Source organism: Phaenicophaeus curvirostris, chromosome 5, assembly GCF_032191515.1.
Source record: "Phaenicophaeus curvirostris isolate KB17595 chromosome 5, BPBGC_Pcur_1.0, whole genome shotgun sequence".
NCBI lineage: Eukaryota > Metazoa > Chordata > Aves > Cuculiformes > Cuculidae > Phaenicophaeus > Phaenicophaeus curvirostris.
This window is the reverse complement of record NC_091396.1, coordinates 2,390,275-2,411,119: the sequence shown is the minus strand read 5'-3', so window position 1 is coordinate 2,411,119 and position 20,845 is coordinate 2,390,275. Positions and strand designations below refer to the sequence as shown.

Sequence of the window (20,845 nt, the reverse complement as noted above, 5' to 3'; positions counted from 1 at the left end):
AGGCTCGTGGTGGGGGAATGTCTTAAAGGTTTGACTGGAGAGATTGCAGGAGGTGGTGGAAGAAGAGGGTGGTCACAATTGTGAGGGACAGCTTGGGAGCAGAAAAAGGACTGAGGAGCCTGGAGAGACAGAGGCAAGGAGTTCTCTGGCCTGAGGACAAAGACAAGGAGCTGTGTTTCCCAGGGTGGCACTCGGGGAAGAGCAGGGACAACCCCCAAGCGCTGCTGGACAAGCAAGTGGAAAAGAAAGGGAAAACTTGGAAAAAGAGTCTTGGGGAACAAGTGATAAGAGTGGAAACCCCCAGCATCCAAACCACAGCTGGCAGAGATGGGAAACTCATCCAGGGTCACCAGAGACAGCGTGGAGTTAGAGAGGAACATCCTCCGAGAGCCCAGGAGAGCGTGGACCAGGTGTTTCACCAACCTAAGGAGCCAGGAGCTTCCTCGGGGAGGAGAGGGCTGCGCAACGCCAGGGGGGACACATTTTATAGCCTTTATGGAAAATTCCAGCCCTACTTAATCTCCTGGGGCTCCTGTAAGATTGTGACACGGAGAAAGGGACCAAACAGGAAAGAATTAGAGGAAAAATGCCTCTGCTCTGGCAGCCACCATGGCTGTGCCAGGAGTTGGGAGCAGCAGCTGCGGAGCAGCCAGCCCTGGCTCCCCCTCCTCCGGCCGCCTCTATAAACACTCAGGGCTTACTCAGAAGATTAGAAGGGAACGGGGCAAAAGACAACAGAGTCTCTTTTGTAATGAGGAAGGATTACGGCATCAAGTGACCGGCTGCAGCTCCCAAGCGGGTTTCAGGCTCCTTAGCACACCCTGTCTGTCAGGTTCAATCCCCCCACGAGCCAAGGGGGCACGAGGAGGTGGGACGTGGCGTGGGCCACAAAGGACCCAGCAAGGACACGTGCGGGACCAAACCTCGCCAGCCTCCAGCACAGCTCAGGAGCCCATGACTGTAAGTAGCCGGTCCTCCCAAGAGCGGAGAGATTCCTTCAAAGATCTATCTTCCTGCAGCTCCGTGACCTCCTCTTGCTCCATCCCTCCGCTCTACCTGCTTGTTCTTCACCTTTGCGGTCGCGGCCGGAGTCTGTTTGCCATCTCACGTGGTGGGTAGTGCACCTGACACACTCTTGCTTGTGGTGGGATCTTGGTTGCTGTGGAATCCCACCGCTCAGTCGGTGTCGGTTGACTTCTAGGTGCAGTGGTTAGTCCAGAGGGATCGGGGAGGTGGATGCAGGCAGGAGCTCCACGGCGAGCAGGCTGCGTGGGGTTGGTTCTTCTTCCCCACACCGACTTGCTGCCTCAATGAGTCACCTCCCACCACGTACCTCAACCCCAAACGGCACGTTGAGGGTGCCAACCACCAGGTGCAGCCCTCCACGGGCTGGCAGGTGGGCAGGGAAGTGCCTTCACCATTCAGAGCTGGAGGAAAAAGCACTGGGAAAGGCCCCATGTCGCAGCCGAACTGCATAGAGGTGGGTGACATCCATTATTTACATGGTCAAGAGCTGAAGTTTTCCATGTTTGGTAAAAAAAGCGAATCTGTATTTGAATTACGCAACAAAGAGTCTCCCTGAGCACTGTCAAGACCCAAAGCGTAGAGAAAGCAGCCAGCTTTCTGCAAGCAGCCCCCAACAAATTTATGGGTGTTTGCTTCTCTCCCATCCATACAGCCCACGCGTGGGCAGCTAAAAAAACCCGTTCCAAGTCCTGTGCACTGGCCAGGAAATATGGAAATGGCATGGAAGTACACGAGGCTCTGCTGAAAGAGGTGTTTGTGCAGCTGGGAAACCCTCAGCAGGGCAGGGACCAGCTCTGCTCCTCTAATACGACTTGTGAGAGGGGACTCGAGGAGAGTTAGGACAGGGAAACCCAAAGGAGGAGCGGCACCGAAAAGCCAAAGCCAGGACAAAGGTGCTATTTGGTTGAAGTAGCCAACAAAAGAGTTTGCTGGTTTTCTTCACAGCACGAGCCCGCTGGGTCCAGAATTGTCCCCACATAACTGTAGATCTTCCATTGAGATGCTCCAATGAGGAGCGTGGACACAAGCTCACCTGCTTTCAACTGCTGCTGCAGAGCAGTAAGGTCTGAACTGTCCCTTGAAGAGCTTCTTTGTCCCCATCATTCAGGGAAGAGCCTGTAACTATTAACATTAACGCCTCTGCGGAATGTCCTGGTAGCATGTTTTGATTTAGAAATACCACAAGTTTTCACAGTGGATAATTATTTATGAACCGAGGGATCACTGACCAATCCGCTTGGCACGGGTTACACTGCTTTGAGTTTTCTTTTTTTCGACAAATTTAGGTTTATATGAATGTGAGTTTGTTTACTAATTGATGATAAAGAATTATTTATCCAGGGTTAGACTAGCAGTGCAGCGGGGATGCTGCACGGTTGGGAAGCATTTCGTGAGCCTGAATGCCTTTTTTCATCCGGAGTGATTTATTGTGCAATGTATGGTTGAGGGAGAGGGGAGGTGGAGCTGCTGGAATTTGTGCTCCGTGAGCCTGGGCAGACTCCATCCCTCCGTTCTCTAACAGGGAGGGCTGTTCTGACTGCAGGACTGGGACCACCAGAGCCCAGATCTGGCCCTCAGCCCAAATTTAAAGACAGCTTTCCTTGTTGTGCAAGGGCTACAACAACTGTCGGACCTCCTGGGGTGCCTTCACCCGGATCAGTACCAAGAAATCTCTTCTTTCTGGGCTTTTTGCTTTCCTTTCGATTCCTTTTTTTTGCTAGCAGTATTCCAGGAAGATGCTCTCCAACAAGCAGATTTACAGAAACAACATATTTAAAGCAAATACTACAAGAAAAAAACAACTTTGGAGCTTGTGACCCTAGAAATTAATCTTTAACAACTGTTTTGTGGAACAAAGTGGCACGTGGGCTCTGTCCTGTTTGACCATCAGCCGCGCTTGACTGCTGATAATCAAACTCCAGAAACCAAGGCGCCACCAGAAAGTACTTTCCCAATTATCGTAACCAGCTCACGCGCAGCTCAGAGAAAGGAAAAAGATGGCAAGCTCATCAAATTAATTGCCTACCATAAATTTCCTGCTGCTTTTCTATGTCACTGGCTTCATCTTACCTGTCTTTTGATCTCCTCTCATTGTTTCTTTCTCTCTTTCTCCCATCCTTTCATCTTTCTGGGACACCTCTGTCTCCTCCCTCTGTTGCTGGCAGCTTCATCTGCACATTTTCTGTCCCCGCTAGGATCTGCGATGACAGTGACGTACACCAACCGCGTGGCTGACGCCCGCCTAGGCACCTTCTCGCAGCTCCTGCTCCAGTGGAAAGGAAGTATCTACAAACTCCTCTACTCCGAGTTCCTTATTTTCATCTCTCTCTACTTCACCATCAGTCTTGTCTACAGGTAGGAATCCTCACACGCCGACACCAACGCAGCCCCTCAAGCAGCCTTCCCTGGAGCAGGACAACCGAGCATCACAGAGCTCAGCACAGGGAGGACACGGAGCTGTTGGAGCGAGTCCAGAGGAGGCCACAGAGATGATCCAAGGGCTGGAGCACCTCCCGTATGAGGGCAGACTGAGAGAGTTGGGGTTGTTGAGCCTGGAGAAGAGAAGGTTCTGAGGAGACCTTAGAGCAGCTTCCAGGACTGAAAGGGGCTCCAGGAAAGCTGGGGAAGGGCTGCGGATCAGAGAGGGCAGGGATAGGATGAGGGGAAGGGTTTGGAGCTGATAGAGGGGAGATGGAGATGAGATCTTGGAAAGAAACATTCTCCTGTGAGGCCCTGGCCCAGGTTGCCCAGAACAGTGGTGGCTGCCCCAGCCCTGGGGTCGTTCAAGTCCAGGTTGGATGGGGCTTGGAGCAACCTGATCCCATGGGAGGTGTCCCTGCCCATGGCAGTGGGTTGGAACTGGATGATTTTTAAGGTCCCTTCTAACCTAAATCATTCTACGATTCTATGACCGGGACAGTGGTCCTGATGAAGAGGAGCTGGCCAGCCACTCACCAGCCTCTGTCCACAGGAGGAAAGGAAATGTCCTTCCTCACTGCTCTGTTATGGCTTAGAAGCTGATAAATCTTCTGTCCTGGGAAGTAACACAGCTTCTATTCCCTGGGACAAAGAGTTGCATTTGATGATTACCTGCAGAAGAATAATGAGTAGATCAGTAGAGACCAAGGCTGGAGATGTCCCACAGCGGGGAGTTGTAGCAAGAGACTTGCCCTTGTTACACAACAGGCAATAATTTAGGTACATTTGTGAGAGCAGACAGCAGCTCTGGGAGCACAGACGTGTCCTAAGGCTTCTGCACTCTGTGGCTGGTCTGGTTTTGGTGAGGAAAGACAGAGAGTTCCCCTAGCTGGATCAATCACAGATGCAGCGCAGAGGCAAGAAAGCAGGTAGGAGGCAAGAACTCACATGAGAGCAGAGCTTGGATTAAATTTTGTGGGATATTAAGCAAACTGTGGCTCATATTGTTTAGCCTGGAGAAGAGGAGGCTGAGGGGAGACCTCATTGCTCTCTCCAACTCCCTGAGAGGAGGTTGCGGAGAGGAGGGAGCTGGGCTCTTCTCCCAAGGGACAGGGGACAGGACGAGAGGGAATGGCCTCAAGCTCCACCAGGGGAGAGTCAGGCTGGACAGCAGGAAAAAATATTTCCTGGAAAGGGTGATTGGGCAGTGTCCGAGGCTGCCCAGGGAGGGGGTTGAGTCACCTTCCCTGGAGGGGTTTAAGGCACGGGTGGACGAGGTGCTAAGGGGCATGGGTTAGTGTTTGATAGGAATGGTTGGACTCCATGATCCAGTGGGTCTCTTCCAACCTGGTTATCCTATGATTCTATGATTCTATATCTAAGCAAAACCCTGGTTACCAGGTAGCACTGACATCCGAGTGCATCGCGTACCACGCTCGCTGCCAGTGGCCACTTCTGGCCCCCTTGGACTGGCCAGCAGGGTGTTTTAGAGAGATGGGCTGATGTCTCAGGCTCGCGAGGGCTGTCCAGTCACATGTATTAGTAGACATGGTGGTGTTGGGCTGATGGTTGGACTGGATGATCTTAGAGGTCTTTTCCAACCTTAATGACTCTATGATCCTGAGTCCAGCAGGGCAGGGTCATGACTACCCAGCCTTGGCTTCCCCTACCAGGCTCCTATCCCAGCACGCTCGACAAGGCACAGACTCATCTCTATTTCTCCCTTTTAGGCTGATCCTGAATGAGAGCCAAAGGCTGATGTTTGAGAAGCTGGCACTCTACTGCAACAGCTACGCTGAGCTCATCCCTGTGTCCTTTGTGCTGGGTAAGGAGCTCCAGGAAGACACAGGGAGGGGAAAGGGACAGGATTTGTTCTCCTTGGTTTGATGTAGCTCTGCAGGCAGGCAGGATTTGCCCTCCCTTGCCTTTGTAAAACTCCCCAAGCAGAATACATCAGCTGTGACATTTGCCTCCACCATGCAGCTTGCCCTGGCCAGATGTACTGGCACCTTCTAGGTTCTTCCAGGAGGGCCGGCACAAAGGAGCATCAAATATTGTGGAGAGGAGGGAGCTGGGCTCTTCTCCCAAGGGACAGGGGACAGGACGAGAGGGAATGGCCTCAAGCTCCACCAGGGGAGGCTCAGGCTGGACATCAGGAAAAAATATTTCCTGGAAAGGGTGATTGGGCAGTGTGCGAGGCTGCCCAGGGAGGGGGTTGAGTCCCCTTCCCTGGAGGGGTTTAAGGGCCGGGTGGCCGAGGTGCTGAGGGACATGGGTTAGTGATTGATGGGAATGGTTGGACCTGATGATCCGGTGGGTCTCTTCCAACCTGGTGATTCTATGATTCTATGAATAAAATTTATGACTGACAAAGAGTAATCACTTAGAAAACTAATTTCTGAAAAGGTTGACTGTTTGTAGTCTTTTCTTTGGTTTCTCAGCCGTAAAATAGAGAAAATAATATCCCTTAGGAAAGAAATAAGTCTTTGAAGTGTTATGAAGATACCCTGATTTTGCAGACCACTGTGAGTTTCTTGTCTGGAAGGTGTGATATATGGTGAGAACAAGTTATTGTTGCTGTCTCCTATTGAAAAGGGAGGGAGAGTTAATCATGAATCCTATGCTTTCATCTTGCATCCCGGATGCACAAAATATACTTTTTACTTGCCTTCAGCTTAACAAGCAGAATTACTGGTTTCTTAATGAAGTCTATGAGCCTGTGCCTATATCCAGCCTATATACTGGTTCGTAGTACCCCGATAGATGTATGTGGTTCTCTTACATTTACTGTGCATGCATATTCTTAAAAATACCACTGTGAATCTACCCATCAATGAACCTCATAGATTTTTGGTTCTGTCACACTGATCCTGAAGAAAGAAACAAAAAAAACCCGTGAAAACCAAACTCTGTCTTTAACATGGAGACTTGAACTGCCCTCCAGTTGTGGCTGCACCCACCCCCGTACGAGCATTCACATCTCCCACTCCTCTAGGACGGCTAATTTGCTCAGCTCACCTCTAGGTTTCTACGTGGCCCTGGTGGTGTCCCGCTGGTGGGCTCAGTACGAGAGCATCCCCTGGCCCGACCGCATCATGAACTTGGTCTCCTGCAACGTGGATGGAGAAGACGAGTACGGGCGTCTCCTGCGTCGCACCCTCATGCGCTACAGCAACCTGTGCAGCGTGCTGATCTTGCGCTCGGTCAGCACCGCCGTCTACAAGCGCTTCCCCAGCATGGAGCACGTCGTGAGGGCAGGTCAGTACTGGTGCTGCCTCCTGGAAAGCTCTCTCGCTGGGCAGAAAGCAGCATCTTCCTGCTGCGCTTGGGGCAAAGAGCCTTGGAAAGGTCCTTGGCGCATCCAAATTGGAGATTGGATAGCGCTGCAAGGGGCTCAGACGATGCCTGTGGTGGGTACCAAACATCTGCTCACGCCCTAGCTCTGCTCTTCTGAAAGAATCAACCGGTTATGTTTTCCTATTGCATTGAGGGGCATGGTTTAGTGTTTGATAGGAATGGTTGGACTCGATGATCCGGTGGGTCTCTTCCAACCTGGTTATTCTATGATTCTATGATTGTGGCTGGAAGGCTTCTTTGAAAGGTCTCTGTCTGCAGGGTGTGGAGATTTGGTTTAGGAAGGCAGATAAGCTGCAAGACAGCACCGGCTGATCAGATCAGGGTGACCGCAGGGCAGTGGCTTCACTGGGAGCTGCTCCCCCTGCACTGGAAGGGTAGATGGGAAGAGAAGAGCTCCCTGCAGCAGAGGCACAGATCCAGAGCAGACCCTCCCAAGAGGTGTTTATCCTCCCTCAGGGTGATGGGTGGGAAGTGGAGCCTCAGAACTCTGACCGTAACTGCTGGGCTCCCTGAATCCTCTCTGAAGATGCTCCCCAAAGGGAAATGTCTGCATCGACTCCTTTTGCCCTCTATGGCCATCCCTCTCTCATCTGCTCTTTTCCACTCAGGCCTCATGACACCAGAAGAGCACAAGAAGTTCGAGAGCTTGAATTCCCCCCACAACAAGTTTTGGATCCCGTGTGTGTGGTTCTCCAATCTGGCTGTGAAGGCAAGAAACGAGGGGAGGATCCGGGACAGTGTGTTGCTCCAAGGCATCCTGAACGTGAGTGACAGAGACGATAGGCAACTCTTTGAGAACCTCATCCAATCCTCTGGGTGGAATTACAGGGATTTCCAGAGGTCAGGCAAGGAACAGAATCATAGAATGGTTTGGGTTAGAAGGGACCTTAAAGATCATCCAGTTCCAGGTTGCTCAAAGCCTCATCCAATCTCATGAGTTGGATGAGTTGATCAAAGCTCCAACCAATCTCATGAGTTGGATGAGTTGATCAAAGCCCCATCAACCAATAGAATGGTGATGTAAAGCAGTGAGCCAAGCCTGTCCCTGGGGACTTTGGTGGGAAATACCCCCACTGCCGCTCTCCGGCTCATGACAGGACTGAGCTTTTCATGGCCTACTGACCATGAAATGTCACATACACCCGAGGTGTGACACCTTTCTCCAGTGTGGGACTGAGAGGAACAATGGGACTCACATCTAGGTGTGGTAATGGAAGACACACGGGCAGCAGGTTCTTCATCGGCTTTCCTCCAGCCTTCACCCACTCCAGAGCAGCCACCAACAGTGGCCAGAGGAGGTCCCTAGAATCCAGATTGAAAGTCACCAGGAAGCACAAGAAAGCACGTGTCTGGAAGAGACCAGGAAAGGTCAAAAGCAACCCCAACAACAAAGGTCCCTGTAGAAAACTTCACTATTGAAAGCTCTTAGATAGTTTTGGGAAGCAGGCCATGCTCCACAGGCAAGACCTGGCAAGGATTCCTGCCCAGCTGCAAAGAACAAAAGGTCCAGAGCAGCTCATCCTTCCTGGTATTCAGGTGCAGAGAAAGTCACATTGTTCCTGTTGCCTGGAGTGAGATTCATGTGTCCAGAGAGAGAGACGTCCCTCTGGGCTATTTATCTAGACTCACTATGTAGTCAGGAGAGAGAAATAGATGCTCGTGAGACCTTCTTGGCCTAACCTGTTGGCTGCTCATTTTGAGAGGAGAAAAACTCTGCTATGAAGTGAGCAAGGGAGGGATCTTGAGTTCCGATGGAGACACCCAGGCAGCAAGAGTTCCACCCTGCTGGTGGTTTGCTGGGGTGAAGCTGGGCACCGAGGGCACAGCAGTTCTGGGTGAGCCAGAGGAGGCCTGGGAGGAAGGAAAAGGGCTGGAGCAATGAAGAGCAAAGGGGTTGGAGAAGCTCAGTGTCCCCAGCAAGGAGACGCATAGTTTGTGCTGACAGGCCGTTCCTTTTCTGCACCGCAGGAGCTCAACACCTTGCGCAGCCAGTGCGGGCGGCTCTACGGGTACGACTGGATCAGCATCCCCCTGGTCTACACTCAGGTGAGAAGGGAGCCCCCGCCTGGGCTCCCTGCCCCACGCTGCAAGGGGAACCCCGTTTTCACCTACGTTTTCACGACGCGAGACACGCTTAGACCCCTCATCTCCACCTTCACACGTTGGCTTTCACCTCCATAGCTCAGCAGCTCACATCCAGCCTGACTCCCATAACTCCAACGCAGCCACCTCTACGGAAACACACGCTCTCCAGAGGGAACCCATTTTTTCCCAGGTTCAAAGTCTCTCATTCCAAGTGCTCTCCTGCTCGTTGTGAAACAGCTCTGCGCTGCTCACTGCCAGGAACTCTGTGCTTCGCTCTCGGGACGCTGGGTATTGCTTTTGAACCTCCTTGCGTCAAGAAACGACGCAAGAGGCTGCTTTTAATCTGAAAAGGGGAAGTTTCCAGTCTTGTGATTACAGAGAGGAGCACAAAGCTCATCGGAGCCTGAAACCTGGGCAAGCCAGCAGGCAAATATTAAAAAGGCGCGGTGTGAGGAAAGAAGGAGCTTGTCCAGAGCTGGCAGCACTGCCAGGGTTCTCCTCTGTGACTTGGAGGTGGCCTGCCAGCACTGCCTGAGCCACAAGGAGCTTCCAGGAGAGGCAAGGACAAGAATGAAAAGAGCTCACAACACCCCTTACTTCAGCAGCACAACCACCATGCAGCCCTGTGCCTGGTGTTTAAGCTCTTTCCATTCAGGATGCCACCTGCTTTCTTCTGCCACCACCTTCCTGTGATTCCCACACAGATGGTGCTGGATGAGAATCTCAGCGTGAGCCAGCAGTGTGTGCTTGCAGCCCAGAAAGCCAACTGTATTCTGGGTTGCATCCAAAACAGCGGGACCAGCAGGGTGAGGGAGGGGATTCTCCACCTCTACTCCGTTTTTGTGAGGGCTTACCTGGAGTCCCATGTCCAGCTCTGGAGTTCTCAGCACGGGATGGACAAGGAGCTGTCAGAGAGAGTGGAGAGGAGGCCACAAAGGTGATCCAAGGGCTGGAGGACCTCCCATACGACGCCAGGCTGAGAGTTGGAGTTGTTTAGCCTGGAGAAGAGAAGGCGCCAGGGAGCAGCTTCCAGCACTGAAAGGGGCTCTAGAAAAGCTGGGAAGGGGTTCTGGATCAGAGAGTACAGGGAGAGGATGAGGGGAATGGTTTTCACTGAAAGAAGGGAGATGGAGATGAGATCTTGGGAAGAAATGTTTTCCTGTGAGGGTGGGGAGGCCCTGGCTGCCCAGAGCGCTGGTGGCTGCCCCATCCCTGGAGGGGTTCAAGGCCAGGTTGGATGGGGCTTGGAGCCCCTGATCCAGTGGGAGGTGTCCCTGCCCATGGCAGGGGTGGGACTGGATGGGCTTGGAGGTCCCTTCCAACTCCTATGATAGTGATTCTATGTCATCCCAGGCACAGCGTGGAATGAGCTCCACTGTATGTAACATCCGAAGGGCAAAGGGTGTATTTAAAGCTTCCTTAAGCAGAAATACATTTTCCTGCAAAAAGTAGGGGAGAAACCTGTCATAACTGAATCCAAGGCTTTCCGAAGGCTACAGAGCCAGCAGCTTTGCTGCTCTTTGGAGTTGTGTAGGGTGGAACTGAAGAGAGATGCTGGGAAAGCAAGCTGGGAACTCAAGCTGCTCTGCTGTGTCCCCTGGCATCTTCCTCAGGTGGTGACCGTGGCTGTTTACAGCTTCTTCCTGGCCTGTCTGATCGGACGGCAGTTCCTGGATCCAGAAAAAGCATATCCTGGCCATGAACTAGATCTCTTCGTGCCTGTCTTTACATTTTTGCAGTTCTTCTTCTACGCTGGCTGGTTAAAGGTAAGCCCAAGAAAACATGCCTGGAGCTGGAATGTGACCCAGCTGAGGGTTTTTCCCTAGTGTGTGCTCACCAGGGACCCAGTTGTGATCTTTGGCCTGTGGGAATCATGCCAGGCACTGGCAGACAAAAAAAAAACAACAGGGGCCAAGGGTGCTGCCGAGACCTCTGTTTCTGAGTGTCTCACCCCGGGACATCAGCTCCACTCTTCCCAAGCTTTGATCCTGACTAGTCTGGGGACAGAGAGAGGCGGCTACGTGAGAAAGGGGCAGTTATCGGTGTGTTCCAATGTCTCCCAGCCTGTATTAACTCATTCCATTTTTGGTGGAACATGGTTGCTCCAAATTCCAGGGACATCACGCTTTGACTCTGCCCTGCAGGCCTTCCCCCTGCAGGGAAAGGGGCAGGTACGACCACAGTGACCTTCGCTATGTGCTCTCCACATGCAGGTGGCCGAACAACTCATCAACCCTTTTGGGGAGGATGACGATGACTTCGAAACCAACTGGCTCATCGACAGGAACCTGCAGGTAAGGTGAAGGCAGGAGCCTCCAGCTGAGGAACGCTGAGGCAGGACTGCACCTGAAAGCTTAGCAAGCCCCATCGGTGCAGTCACGAAGTTCTCCTGCAACCCCTCTGGTGGTTACCCACGTCTGCAATGGGGCAGAGAAGCAGACCCCATCACCCTTGTTCTTTCCTGAGGTGCTGGTGGGTGCACGCTAAGAAGAGGCCCAGGATTTCCAGATGGAGATGGCTAGGAGAGCAGGAGAACCACCCCTCTCCAGGGAAAAGATGGCTTTGAACACAGAGACTGAGCAGCTTTAATTCACGCTCTGGCAGACGTGATGGATCCAGGCTGTTCATTTCACATCCTCACTACCTTTCAATGACCCAACATTCCTGCTTCTCCCTAGCTTTTTCCACCGTGTATTTGTATCCAAAACAGTCTCTGAACTCTCTCTCTCTTCCATGCATTTCTTCCCCACCCTCAGCCCTTCTGTCCCACCAAGCATGTTGTTCTCCCATCTGCTTCGGCATCGCTTTCCTTCCAATTAGCTAAAACTCTCTGCGTAAGAGGCAACCAAAGTGACAGGAAACCACAAAGCAAACCCAGCCACTTGTCTCGCTTCCGTGTGACATTGCTTCTCCCTGCCCTGCCTTGTGTCCATCAATAATAGGCAGACGTAACGCTGCTCACCCCGTACGATGTTTCTGCTCTCCCCTGCAGGTCTCCCTTATGGCAGTGGATGAGATGCATCAGGATTTACCCATTTTGGAGAAGGACCTGTACTGGAATGAGCCTGATCCCCAGCCACCCTACACTGCAGCCACCGCCGAGTACAAGCGCCCATCGTTCCTTGGCTCAACTTTTGATATCAGGTGAGGGCAACCACAGGGTACAAGAAAACACCTTGGATCAGGCGTTGTGTCCTGCTTGAGGAGTAAGAGCAAGCGGTAACATCTTCCTCCAGTCTCAAATCTTGCTTTAAAGGTACTTTTAAGCTCAGAGACAAGAGCCAACATCCTCCACTGAAGAGGATACCTCTGACCTATTACTCTCCCCTATTGTGGAGGGCCTAGCATTTCTAAAGGCAATATAGGAAGAGAACCTAGTGGTTCCTGGTGGAATCACCACCTTTAGGGACTCTGTAACAGCCCATTTTGCCTTTCCCCAGCATGCAGAAAGAAGAGATGGAGTTCCAGCCTCTGGAGCAAATTAAAGAGAATGAGGAGGCAAACCACTCCACGCCGTTACTGGGACACCTGAGCCGCCTCCTTGGTGTCCAGTCCCCAAGCTTCTCCAGGTCCTCTTCCCGGATGAACCTGCTGCGCAGGCGAGGAGACCCCACATCCCCCTTCTCCCATTATACCTACCACGATGTGGGCAAGTCTGGAAGTCCTTGCAGCATCAACCAGCCAAGGAGAGACTCCAGCTTACAGGAACAGTGGGACAGCGAAGACGGAAAACTAAGGGAGTTTGATGCCTTCATGTCAACCCCATTTTATGAGAGACCAGGTTTCTACAGTGCTCCGCAGACACCCATCAGCTCCATCCCCATGATTTTCCCATCGAGACGCCAAGGCCGCAAGAAGCCTCCTGCACTCTCCAGCATTGCTGCATGCTCGACCTCTCTTAGGGACGTCATTGTCAACTCCTCACCTTCCAGAGCCAGCGATACGTATAAAAGCCAGAGCTCCCTTGGCTCGGGGCCGAAGGAAACATTTATTTGGCCAACAGATCGGAGCAAAGGTCCGGACTCACAGGTTGTAACAGTAGAAGAAAAGAGCAACAGTAAAAGCAGAGAAGCTGCTACCACAGGAAGTCCAGGAGCTCAGTCCGCAGCATCAGACAGCCCTAAATTCCCCTTCTTGGCAGAATCCCCAGACCATGAGAAGCAGGGTAGCTTCAAGAGTCTGAAAAGCTTGAAAGCTTCCCACCCGCCCTGGCTAACCCTGGAGAACACAGCATCAGCCACTCCCAATTCTGAGCATTCAAGCACCTTTCACACCCCCAGTAACAAAACCCCTGGAGGCAGCGCCTCCTTCTGCTTCTCATTCACTCCCGTGACATCTCCGGTGCTGCAGAGATCCCACATGGGCAACACGGGCCCCGATGCTCACAGCCCAAGTTTAGAAGATACAGCCAGCGCTCCAGATCAGCATTCAGCAGAGGTTTCCAGGACCACAAGAGATCCTGGAAATGGAAGCACTAACACTCTCTCTACGAAAGAGCCAAGGCGAGCAGAGAGTCCATCTCCCAATGACTCTGGCATCTCTCTAGCTGAAGGTGACTACGTGGGGGTGATGGAGGTGATCATGGAGACCAGTGAAAGCACATGTGAAGAGCAGATAGACCAGTACAGCTAGAGGAGACCAAGAGGGACACACTGTTCTGGTGAGATACCTGCTACATTAGTGATATTGCAGTGTCTTTATGCCTGGTCACGCTGGCACTTGCCCAGATGGAAGAGCAGTGCAGCCAAACCACCTCCTGGAACTCACAGCCGGAGCCCAGCCTAGGCTGAAGCCAGCACCAGTTACACACCGCTACCAGCCTCAGGTACAGCAGCAGGCACAACTTCAGAGTCACAGCAATAACTGAACAAAAACCCCTCTACATCTGCAGCAGAAGAACAAACAAGACTGTCAGGTATTGCAGATACTCAACAGCAGCTCAGCAGACATCAGCCTGAAGAACCTGGCAGATAGGTGCAGCCTAAAACAAAGAGGAAAGTAGTTCAAGGTATCTCCCTCATCACAGCAGGAATTGGACCTGGAGCTCTCTCTTAACGCTTCTCACAAGATCCATCACAAGTTTCAGGAAGAACTTTCCTGCAGGGAAAGGAAGGGACTGAAGGAAGTCGCATCACTTGCAATGCAGACCCACAGCACTTCCCCAAGTCACATCTAGCTGGTGTTTTCCATTACTGAAGTCATGGAATAAGGCAGGATAAGTGTCCACCAGGACAGGTGGCTGAAGTCAGTGGTGTTTGCCCAGTGCACTGCTTCCTTTTGAAGCTCCCCAGCACATCTGCCATTGACAGCACTCAGAAGTCATCCCAATGGTAGCAGACACCACAGCTCTGCATTTTACTCTCTTCCCTAGGAAAATAAAAGCAAGGCTCAAGTCCAGGACCATCCATTTTGTTTCCTCATTTTAGTTTCCACACAGCAACAGGAATTTATAGAAGCCACAGATATCCTACTTCTCTCTTCAGAAGCAGCTGTAAATCTCTCATATCACACTTAGTCTGCCTCCCACACTCCTCACAGCAGCCACCTACCCTCTCTGCCTGCCAACCTGCTGGAGTTGGGCAGACATCACCACCCTTCCTAGATCCCAACAGCATCCTGGAGGCAGCTACTCCAGCACTGCTGCTCCAGCCCAGCCTGGTTACAGCACAGAGCTCTCCAGTCTCCATTCACAGTCCATTTTCTCCATACACAAGCATGGTGCCCAAACTGTCACAGTTTAGCACCAGCCTGGCCTAAATTAGCAGCTAAAAACAAAGCAGTTACAGCAACAAGGTGCTACCCACCCCAGGCCTCTAGACTCACCTGAGCTCAAAAGCAGCAATTCAGCAAGCTCAGACACTCAAACCTCCCCTTCCTTGTGCATTTATTACAGCAACAGCTTTGGTGGCAAAGGTATTTGGCAACACAGCTGCAGACAGTGGGTAAATCCTGTGCTAATCCTACTGGATTGGAAAAGAGAATCATTTTTATAATGAAATCACTATGCAAGTAAAACCCAATCCCTCTGCGACCTCTCTAATGTTATTCCTTCCTCCATGCCAAATTTAAGTGGCCCTCACATTGTGGAGCACAATCCTGCAAGTACAGGCCTCTGACTCCCAAGAGAAACAGAAAAAGCCAACTTGAACCAAGTCACTTTATTGGATGGAGGGCAATACACAAAACACAAAAGAGGGGCGATATTTGGTACACAGTATGAGAACTGGTTATCTAAGTAGCTGAAGATGCATGCATGGCTGGACAGTAAGGTAGGAGTCCCACTGAAACCCACAGGGTGCCTCGTGGCCAGACTTCAGCTCTCATTGTCACTGTCCCCAAGGGTGTGCTTGTCAAAGAGATACTCTGCCATGCCGGATTTTGGTGCCCCCATCTTCCGCAGGTTGGTCACATGGTCACCCAGCTCTTTGATGGCTTTCACCTGCTCATCCAGGTAGTGAGTCTCAATGAAGTCACACAACTGAAAGGGAGACAAGAGGTTGAATTTACACCTGAATGCAGCTTATCCCGCGGAGGTGGCATCTGAAATCCTACCCCTCCTCTCTAGCGCTAGGAAAAGATACAGGGAATGACAATATTAAAGCTGCAGAAGATTCCCAAGAGGGAAGAAGCCTTTAGGTTTTGCAGAATAAAAGCAAAATGAGGCAGGTTCATCCAGGCACACTTGCTCCAGAACCCCACAGCGCCAACATCAACTCAAAGACCTCCCTCTTCCTCACTACAAGAAGCAACAGGAAAGTTTGATCGCATTCAGAAGCCCTCACTGCACAGCACTTGCAATTGAAATCACAACCACAAAGACTCACACCTCTATAAGGGTCCAGAGCTGTGTTCTTTAAGAGCCCCTCTAACACATGCAAGACATTTCCATAAATACTTCAATTCAAACACACATCAATCTCTTCCCAACACTAAAACCTCATGCCAGCTTTGCCAGTAACTTCACAGAGAAGAAACCTGTATTTTCAGACTATATTCTGAAGTGTCAGGGCTTTTAACTTTAAAAGTGACTCAAAAATCTTATGACAGAATAGCTTAACACATTTCCATAGAGCTCTACAGATATTAACACATTTCTTCTCCTCAAAATGTTGTTCTGTTGCAGAGAGCGCAGAAGGGTTTGAGCAAAGCAGTGCATTCACTGCTCCATAAGGAAGGCCTCAGCCACCTTAACAGTGCAACTGCTCCTCCTGGAAACAGAGAGTAATAACTCCACCAGAAAACTAAGGCACAGGCTAACAAGCTGGGCCCTTCCCTTTGGAAAGGCTGCACCACTACCTCACATCCCTTTTTTCAGCTGTAGTAAGGCCAGGGGGACACAGCTCACCCCCAAACCCACACAGGCACATACCAGCCCCTCCATTACACAGCTACATTCTCAGCATCAGAATCTATTACACTTACATGTGGGTCATTCTTTTCAGTTGCCAATTTGTGCAGTTCTAGCAGTGACTGGTTCACATTCTTCTCCAGATGCAGGGCGCACTCCATTGCAGTCAGTCCATTCTCCCAGTCATCACGATCTGGTTTCTAGCAGGGGAAAGCACATGACCATGTTTTCTCTAAGTACCCACAGACCATTAGGGAGCAAAGTCTTTTGGAACAGTCCCAGAGATTGTCTAAAAGTTCAACCATTTAGGTATCTTTAACAATTTGGCACTCTGAACAGAACTGAACGCATGGTGCAAGTCCCAGACCTGTCCCTATTCCCTAGGTTCTCTTCAGGTGATGTTCCGTGCTCTTGTAGGCAAGAGATCAAGCAAAGCTACTGTCATTATAGCCCAATGGCTTAAACAATCACCCACATACATAGGTAATGGGCACAGTCTGAAAAACAAAGCAGCTAAGACACCAGCACAGCTTAAGTCTTCAGCTCAGTGCTGCCTCGTGTACAGTCTGGTGTCTACAAGTACTCAGACTCACTGGTAAGCAAGGGAATTCTCTTTAAGTGCCCATAGTTTTCTTCATTTGCCATTGCAAGCTGTCGTGAATTAACCAGCCCTATGATATTGCCTATTTCCTGCTGCTCTAAATCATCTAATTCAAGCGACTTCCAAGAAAACGGTGCAATGGCATCTTGCAGTAAACCATAACAAGCAAACAAACTTGAGATTTCTTTCCCACAGCAAGGAAGTCAGCAGTTCTCCACAAACAATGCAGAGAACACTTTCCACTAAATTTAAGGTGCATGAATCAGTTTTGTTCAGTTACTCTCAGCCCACAGTAAACCACCTACGGCCAGGCACCCTCCCCTTACAGAAGTACTGTTTTATTACTCAGTCAGCATGTCTTATCGACTTACAAAGCATCTCTAGATTTTGGGCTAAGTGCCATGCACAGATCACAGCAATTCAGCACATGCACCTACTGCCGGCTGCTGCTCCTTCTGGAAGAGGATCCACAGCAAAATGACTCTCCTTACAGCCTGGAGACAAGACTAGAAGCCTAGTTCTGCATTAGAGAGGACACCTCACAGCTCTATTCCTCACCTTGATGTCCTGCAAGAAGATACGTCCACCCCTCTGATTCTGTAGCTTCATCAGTTTCTCAGCGTGTTCGCGTTCCTCATGGGACTGGTGCAGGAAGTACTTGGCAAAGTTCTTCAAAGCCACATCATCCCGGTCAAAATAGTAGGACTGAAAAACAAGAATTCATACACTCAAACCTCTAATCCTCAAAGCCAAGTCTGTAGGGTGGCTTCAGCATCTCCTACCAGCCTACAAATCTAAGCTGAGGCCAGCAGTGGCACTGGTGACAGCAAGGCAGTGTGACAACACTCTTGCCTCACCACCAAGTTCGATTTTTCTTACTAGGATTAAATTTTAACCTGTATCCCCTACCATGAACGCAGAAGTGGTATTCGTGGTTCCGTTCTGAAGGTACAAAAATCCCCACGCTCCAAAGAATGTTCTTCTCAACACCATTCAAACACCCCAAACAGAGCAGAACTGAAAAGGCTTTTTTTTCCAAGGAGAAAGCTTCCCTGTTCTGTTTGCCTGAGTTTGTTTACAATGACCAGAAGTCAAGGTTCTGCCTCGGAAATGCCAGTTAAGGGGGGGCAGGAACTTCCAGGTACTTCTCAAAGCTCCCAGCTTTACTAGGCTTATCAGGAATTAGAAGAAGCTCCTTGCAAAACAAAAGTTAGCGTCATATTAGCAAGACAAAAGGTTAACTGAACTAAAATACATATTCAACAACAAATACAGGATCACCTTTTCCAAAAGCCCAGCCATCAGGCAGGATTCAATGGAAAGCTTTGTACCAATTGCCAGTCGTTTACCAAACAACTACAGAGATCCCTGCTCTTAAACCAGCAGCTTGGAGGCTCAGGGCAGGACACCAGTGCTCCTGTACCACTATCATCCAGCAACAACATTTAGCTTTCAGGTCCAGACAGGAACAGAAGCAAGCTGTGAGGTTTTACACCACATCACACCACGACGTCAAAGTCTCAAGTTACCCTCACAGCTGCTGAAGCGCAAAGATCGCAGCACAGAGGTCAGAGCTGCTCTTTGGACCAAAGTTACCCATCTCAGCTCCGGCTAAAATCAACCTCATGCCAAGGGAGACGTGTAAGCACAGCGCCAGGGGAAACCACGGCTTCCAAACAATTCACTTCGAAGCTTATGAGCCAAAAGACCTTGCCTGGGAGACAGGAGCGGCTGTGGGAAAGGTGCCAATCGCTTCGTTACTCAACTCCTGCTATCCAAGCCCAGCCCCGAGGGCAGAGCCGCTTGGAAGCTGCTGAGCTGCGCTGATAAGGAGCGGCGACGCGGAGCGGTTAACGTGTAACTGGGGGAGATAAAAGCCTCACCTACCCCCAGGGGAAGGCTGAGACTTCCCAGAAGCGGGGAGGGGGTTGTGGTGCCTGCAGGCACCCGGGAACCCCCCCCCAACCACTCCTGCCCGCACCCCCTCAAGGACAACCATCCCATTTTATCCCATTCCCACTCTTTTATCCCACCCAAGCCCCTTCCTCAGGCAGGTGGCACTCTCCTCGACATCGAAAATACCAGCAAATAAACTCTTTAAGACTCGTTTTGGAGTTTTAAAAAGCAAGCACCCTTCATCAGGGTACACGAGGCAGCGACCTCCATCAATCCTGCGCAGCCAGACAAGAGGTGGGACAGAATGTTTCCCACTTCCATGCAGATGGATAGATTTTCCCAGAAACCTTACGCATATTCTATTATTTTCCATTATTTTAATGTTATCGCGAACTTCACAACCGCCAAATCTCTTGCTAATTTGGAGCTGGCTCCAGCTCTGTCTGACCTTGCACTTGAGATAGAGTAAAACCAGAGGTGATTAGAGAAAAAAAACCACATCTGTTCAGCACAGATCATACTGAACACGTTATTCTTTTGGAAATGATAAACAGTGTCCGAAAAAGCACTATTTGAAAAAAAAAAACACGCTATAAAAAAAGCACGCTATCAGAAAGACATGGTTTAACTCTCAAAAAATACAATTATTTAGATGAAAACTTAACTCCCCAACAGCTTAAATCAAGATATTTCACTTTTTGTAACAGTCCCTACTTATTGTATGACAATAATACCTGGAAAAACACTATTGGAGAAAACTTGCTATACAGAAACACGCTGGCAGATGGAGGCTCTGCTTAACTTTCAAAAAAACCACGATTACTCGGATGAAAACTTAAATCCTGCTTGAGAATCAATCCAAAAATTCCACTTTTTGGAATAGAAATTACTTTTTTGGCCCACCCCTCCCCCAGGGAAGCGCCCCCCCCCCCAACTCCCCCACCAGCAGGCCCCACGCCCCTCCTCTCCCTTTCTGCCCCCCCCAACAAGCCCCTGAGGGGGAAGGCAGACGGACAGACAGACACTCACCATGCTGAGATAAACGTAGGAAGCGTAGAGCTCCAGGTTGATCTGCCGGTTGATGGCGGCTTCGCAGTCCTGGTGGTAGTTCTGGCGCACCTGGGAAGGAGGGGCTGCCATGGCGTCGCCTGAAGGGGTTGTTAGATGAGATGGTGGAGGAGGAGGAGGTGGTGGTGGTGGTGGGGGTGAATGAGAAGGAGGAGAAGGCCGAGCGCGGCCGGTTCCGTCCAAGCACTGTTGACGCAGGAACCCGCTCCGCCCCGCCTCGCCGACGCGCTCTAAGGGTCGCGGGCCGCGCCACGCGCCTTTTATAGCGGCGCCGCGTGGCCACGCCCCCTCCCCGCCCCGACGTGCTCACGTCGAGGGGCGGGGCCCCGGGGGGGGCCCGCGCGTTCTGCTGAGCCCAGAGTGACTCAGCACCTCCCCCGAGTCACGTGACGGCGCCTGCCTGCCCCCCCCCCCCCCCCCCCCCCCGCTCACTGTCCCGTCCCCGCCCCCCCCAAGGTTTCATTCCCAAACTGGGAACCAGGGCTGCATCCAAAACAGTTCTACTGGGTGGACTGGTCGAGTTGAAGATGACCCTGCTCGCCGCAGGGAGGATTGTCCTGGAGTGGTTTAAGGGCCGGGTGGCCGAGGTGCTGAGGGACATGGGTTAGTGATTGATGGGGATGGTTGGACTCCATGATCTGATGGGTCTTTTCCAACCTGGTGATTCTATGACCCGATGAAGTTCATAGTCCTTTCCAATCCAAACCGTTCTATGGTGAGCGATTCTGCCCCTCTGCTCGGCTCATCTGGAGCCCCGAGTCCAGTTCTGGATCCTCAGAGAGATGATCCAAGGGCTGGAGAACCTCCTGTACCATGCCAGGCGGAGAGTTGGGGTTGTTGAGCCTGGAGAAGAGAAGGCTGCAGGGAGACCTTAGAGCAGCTTCCAGGGCTGAAAAGGGCTCCAGGAAAGCTGGGGAGGGGCTCTGGATCAGGGAGTGCAAGGAGATGACAAGGGGGAACGGTTTTCAGCTGAAAGAGGGGAGATGGAGATGAGATCTTGGGAAGAAATGTTTTGCTGTGAGGGTGGTGAAGCCCTGGCCCAGGTT

The 20,845-nt window shown here is 51.2% G+C and overlaps 2 protein-coding genes and 1 long non-coding RNA gene across 5 annotated transcripts; 1 reads left to right on the top strand and 2 right to left on the bottom strand.

Moving 5' to 3' along the window:
- The first annotated feature begins 675 nt into the window (after window positions 1-675).
- On the top strand, window positions 676-14,189 carry LOC138720918 (bestrophin-1-like). Of its 2 annotated transcripts, XM_069857345.1 has the most exons (10): window positions 676-960; window positions 3,222-3,381; window positions 5,175-5,269; window positions 6,469-6,702; window positions 7,410-7,564; window positions 8,770-8,847; window positions 10,500-10,652; window positions 11,100-11,180; window positions 11,879-12,030; window positions 12,327-14,189. In XM_069857345.1, the coding sequence occupies exons 2-10, from the start codon at window positions 3,230-3,232 to the stop codon at window positions 13,516-13,518; spliced, it is 2,292 nt and encodes a 763-aa protein (XP_069713446.1). In that variant the 5' UTR covers window positions 676-960; window positions 3,222-3,229; the 3' UTR covers window positions 13,519-14,189. The 2 variants fall into 2 exon arrangements, with proteins under 2 accessions (XP_069713446.1, XP_069713447.1); XM_069857346.1 differs by lacking the exon at window positions 6,469-6,702.
- On the bottom strand, window positions 6,883-9,112 carry LOC138720924 (uncharacterized). 2 transcript variants are annotated; one of them, XR_011337486.1, is made up of 3 exons: window positions 8,914-9,112; window positions 7,998-8,103; window positions 6,883-7,613 (listed from the first exon to the last, which is right to left on the bottom strand). It is a non-coding gene; the product is annotated as an uncharacterized lncRNA (long non-coding RNA). The 2 variants fall into 2 exon arrangements; XR_011337487.1 differs by having other exon boundaries at window positions 6,883-7,167.
- Window positions 14,190-15,029: 840 nt separating the features above from the next.
- On the bottom strand, window positions 15,030-20,026 carry FTH1 (ferritin heavy chain 1). Its single transcript, XM_069857358.1, has 4 exons — window positions 19,761-20,026; window positions 17,394-17,540; window positions 16,309-16,434; window positions 15,030-15,364 (listed from the first exon to the last, which is right to left on the bottom strand). The coding sequence occupies exons 1-4, from the start codon at window positions 19,869-19,871 to the stop codon at window positions 15,200-15,202; spliced, it is 549 nt and encodes a 182-aa protein (XP_069713459.1). The 5' UTR covers window positions 19,872-20,026; the 3' UTR covers window positions 15,030-15,199.
- Between the last annotated feature and the right edge of the window lie 819 nt (window positions 20,027-20,845).

Bases quoted from the DNA above. Each gene is read 5' to 3' on its own strand.
- LOC138720918 (XM_069857345.1), top strand. From the start codon at position 3,230: ATGACAGTGACGTACACCAACCGCGTGGCTGACGCCCGCCTAGGCACC. The intron at 3,382-5,174 runs GTAGGAATCCTC...TCTCCCTTTTAG, and splicing joins ACCATCAGTCTTGTCTACAG to GCTGATCCTGAATGAGAGCC. The intron at 8,848-10,499 runs GTGAGAAGGGAG...CATCTTCCTCAG, and splicing joins TCCCCCTGGTCTACACTCAG to GTGGTGACCGTGGCTGTTTA.
- FTH1 (XM_069857358.1), bottom strand. From the start codon at position 19,871: ATGGCAGCCCCTCCTTCCCAGGTGCGCCAGAACTACCACCAGGACTGC. The intron at 17,541-19,760 runs GTGAGTGTCTGT...CTTGTTTTTCAG, and splicing joins CCTACGTTTATCTCAGCATG to TCCTACTATTTTGACCGGGA. The intron at 15,365-16,308 runs GTAAGTGTAATA...TCTCCCTTTCAG, and splicing joins CTGAAAAGAATGACCCACAT to TTGTGTGACTTCATTGAGAC.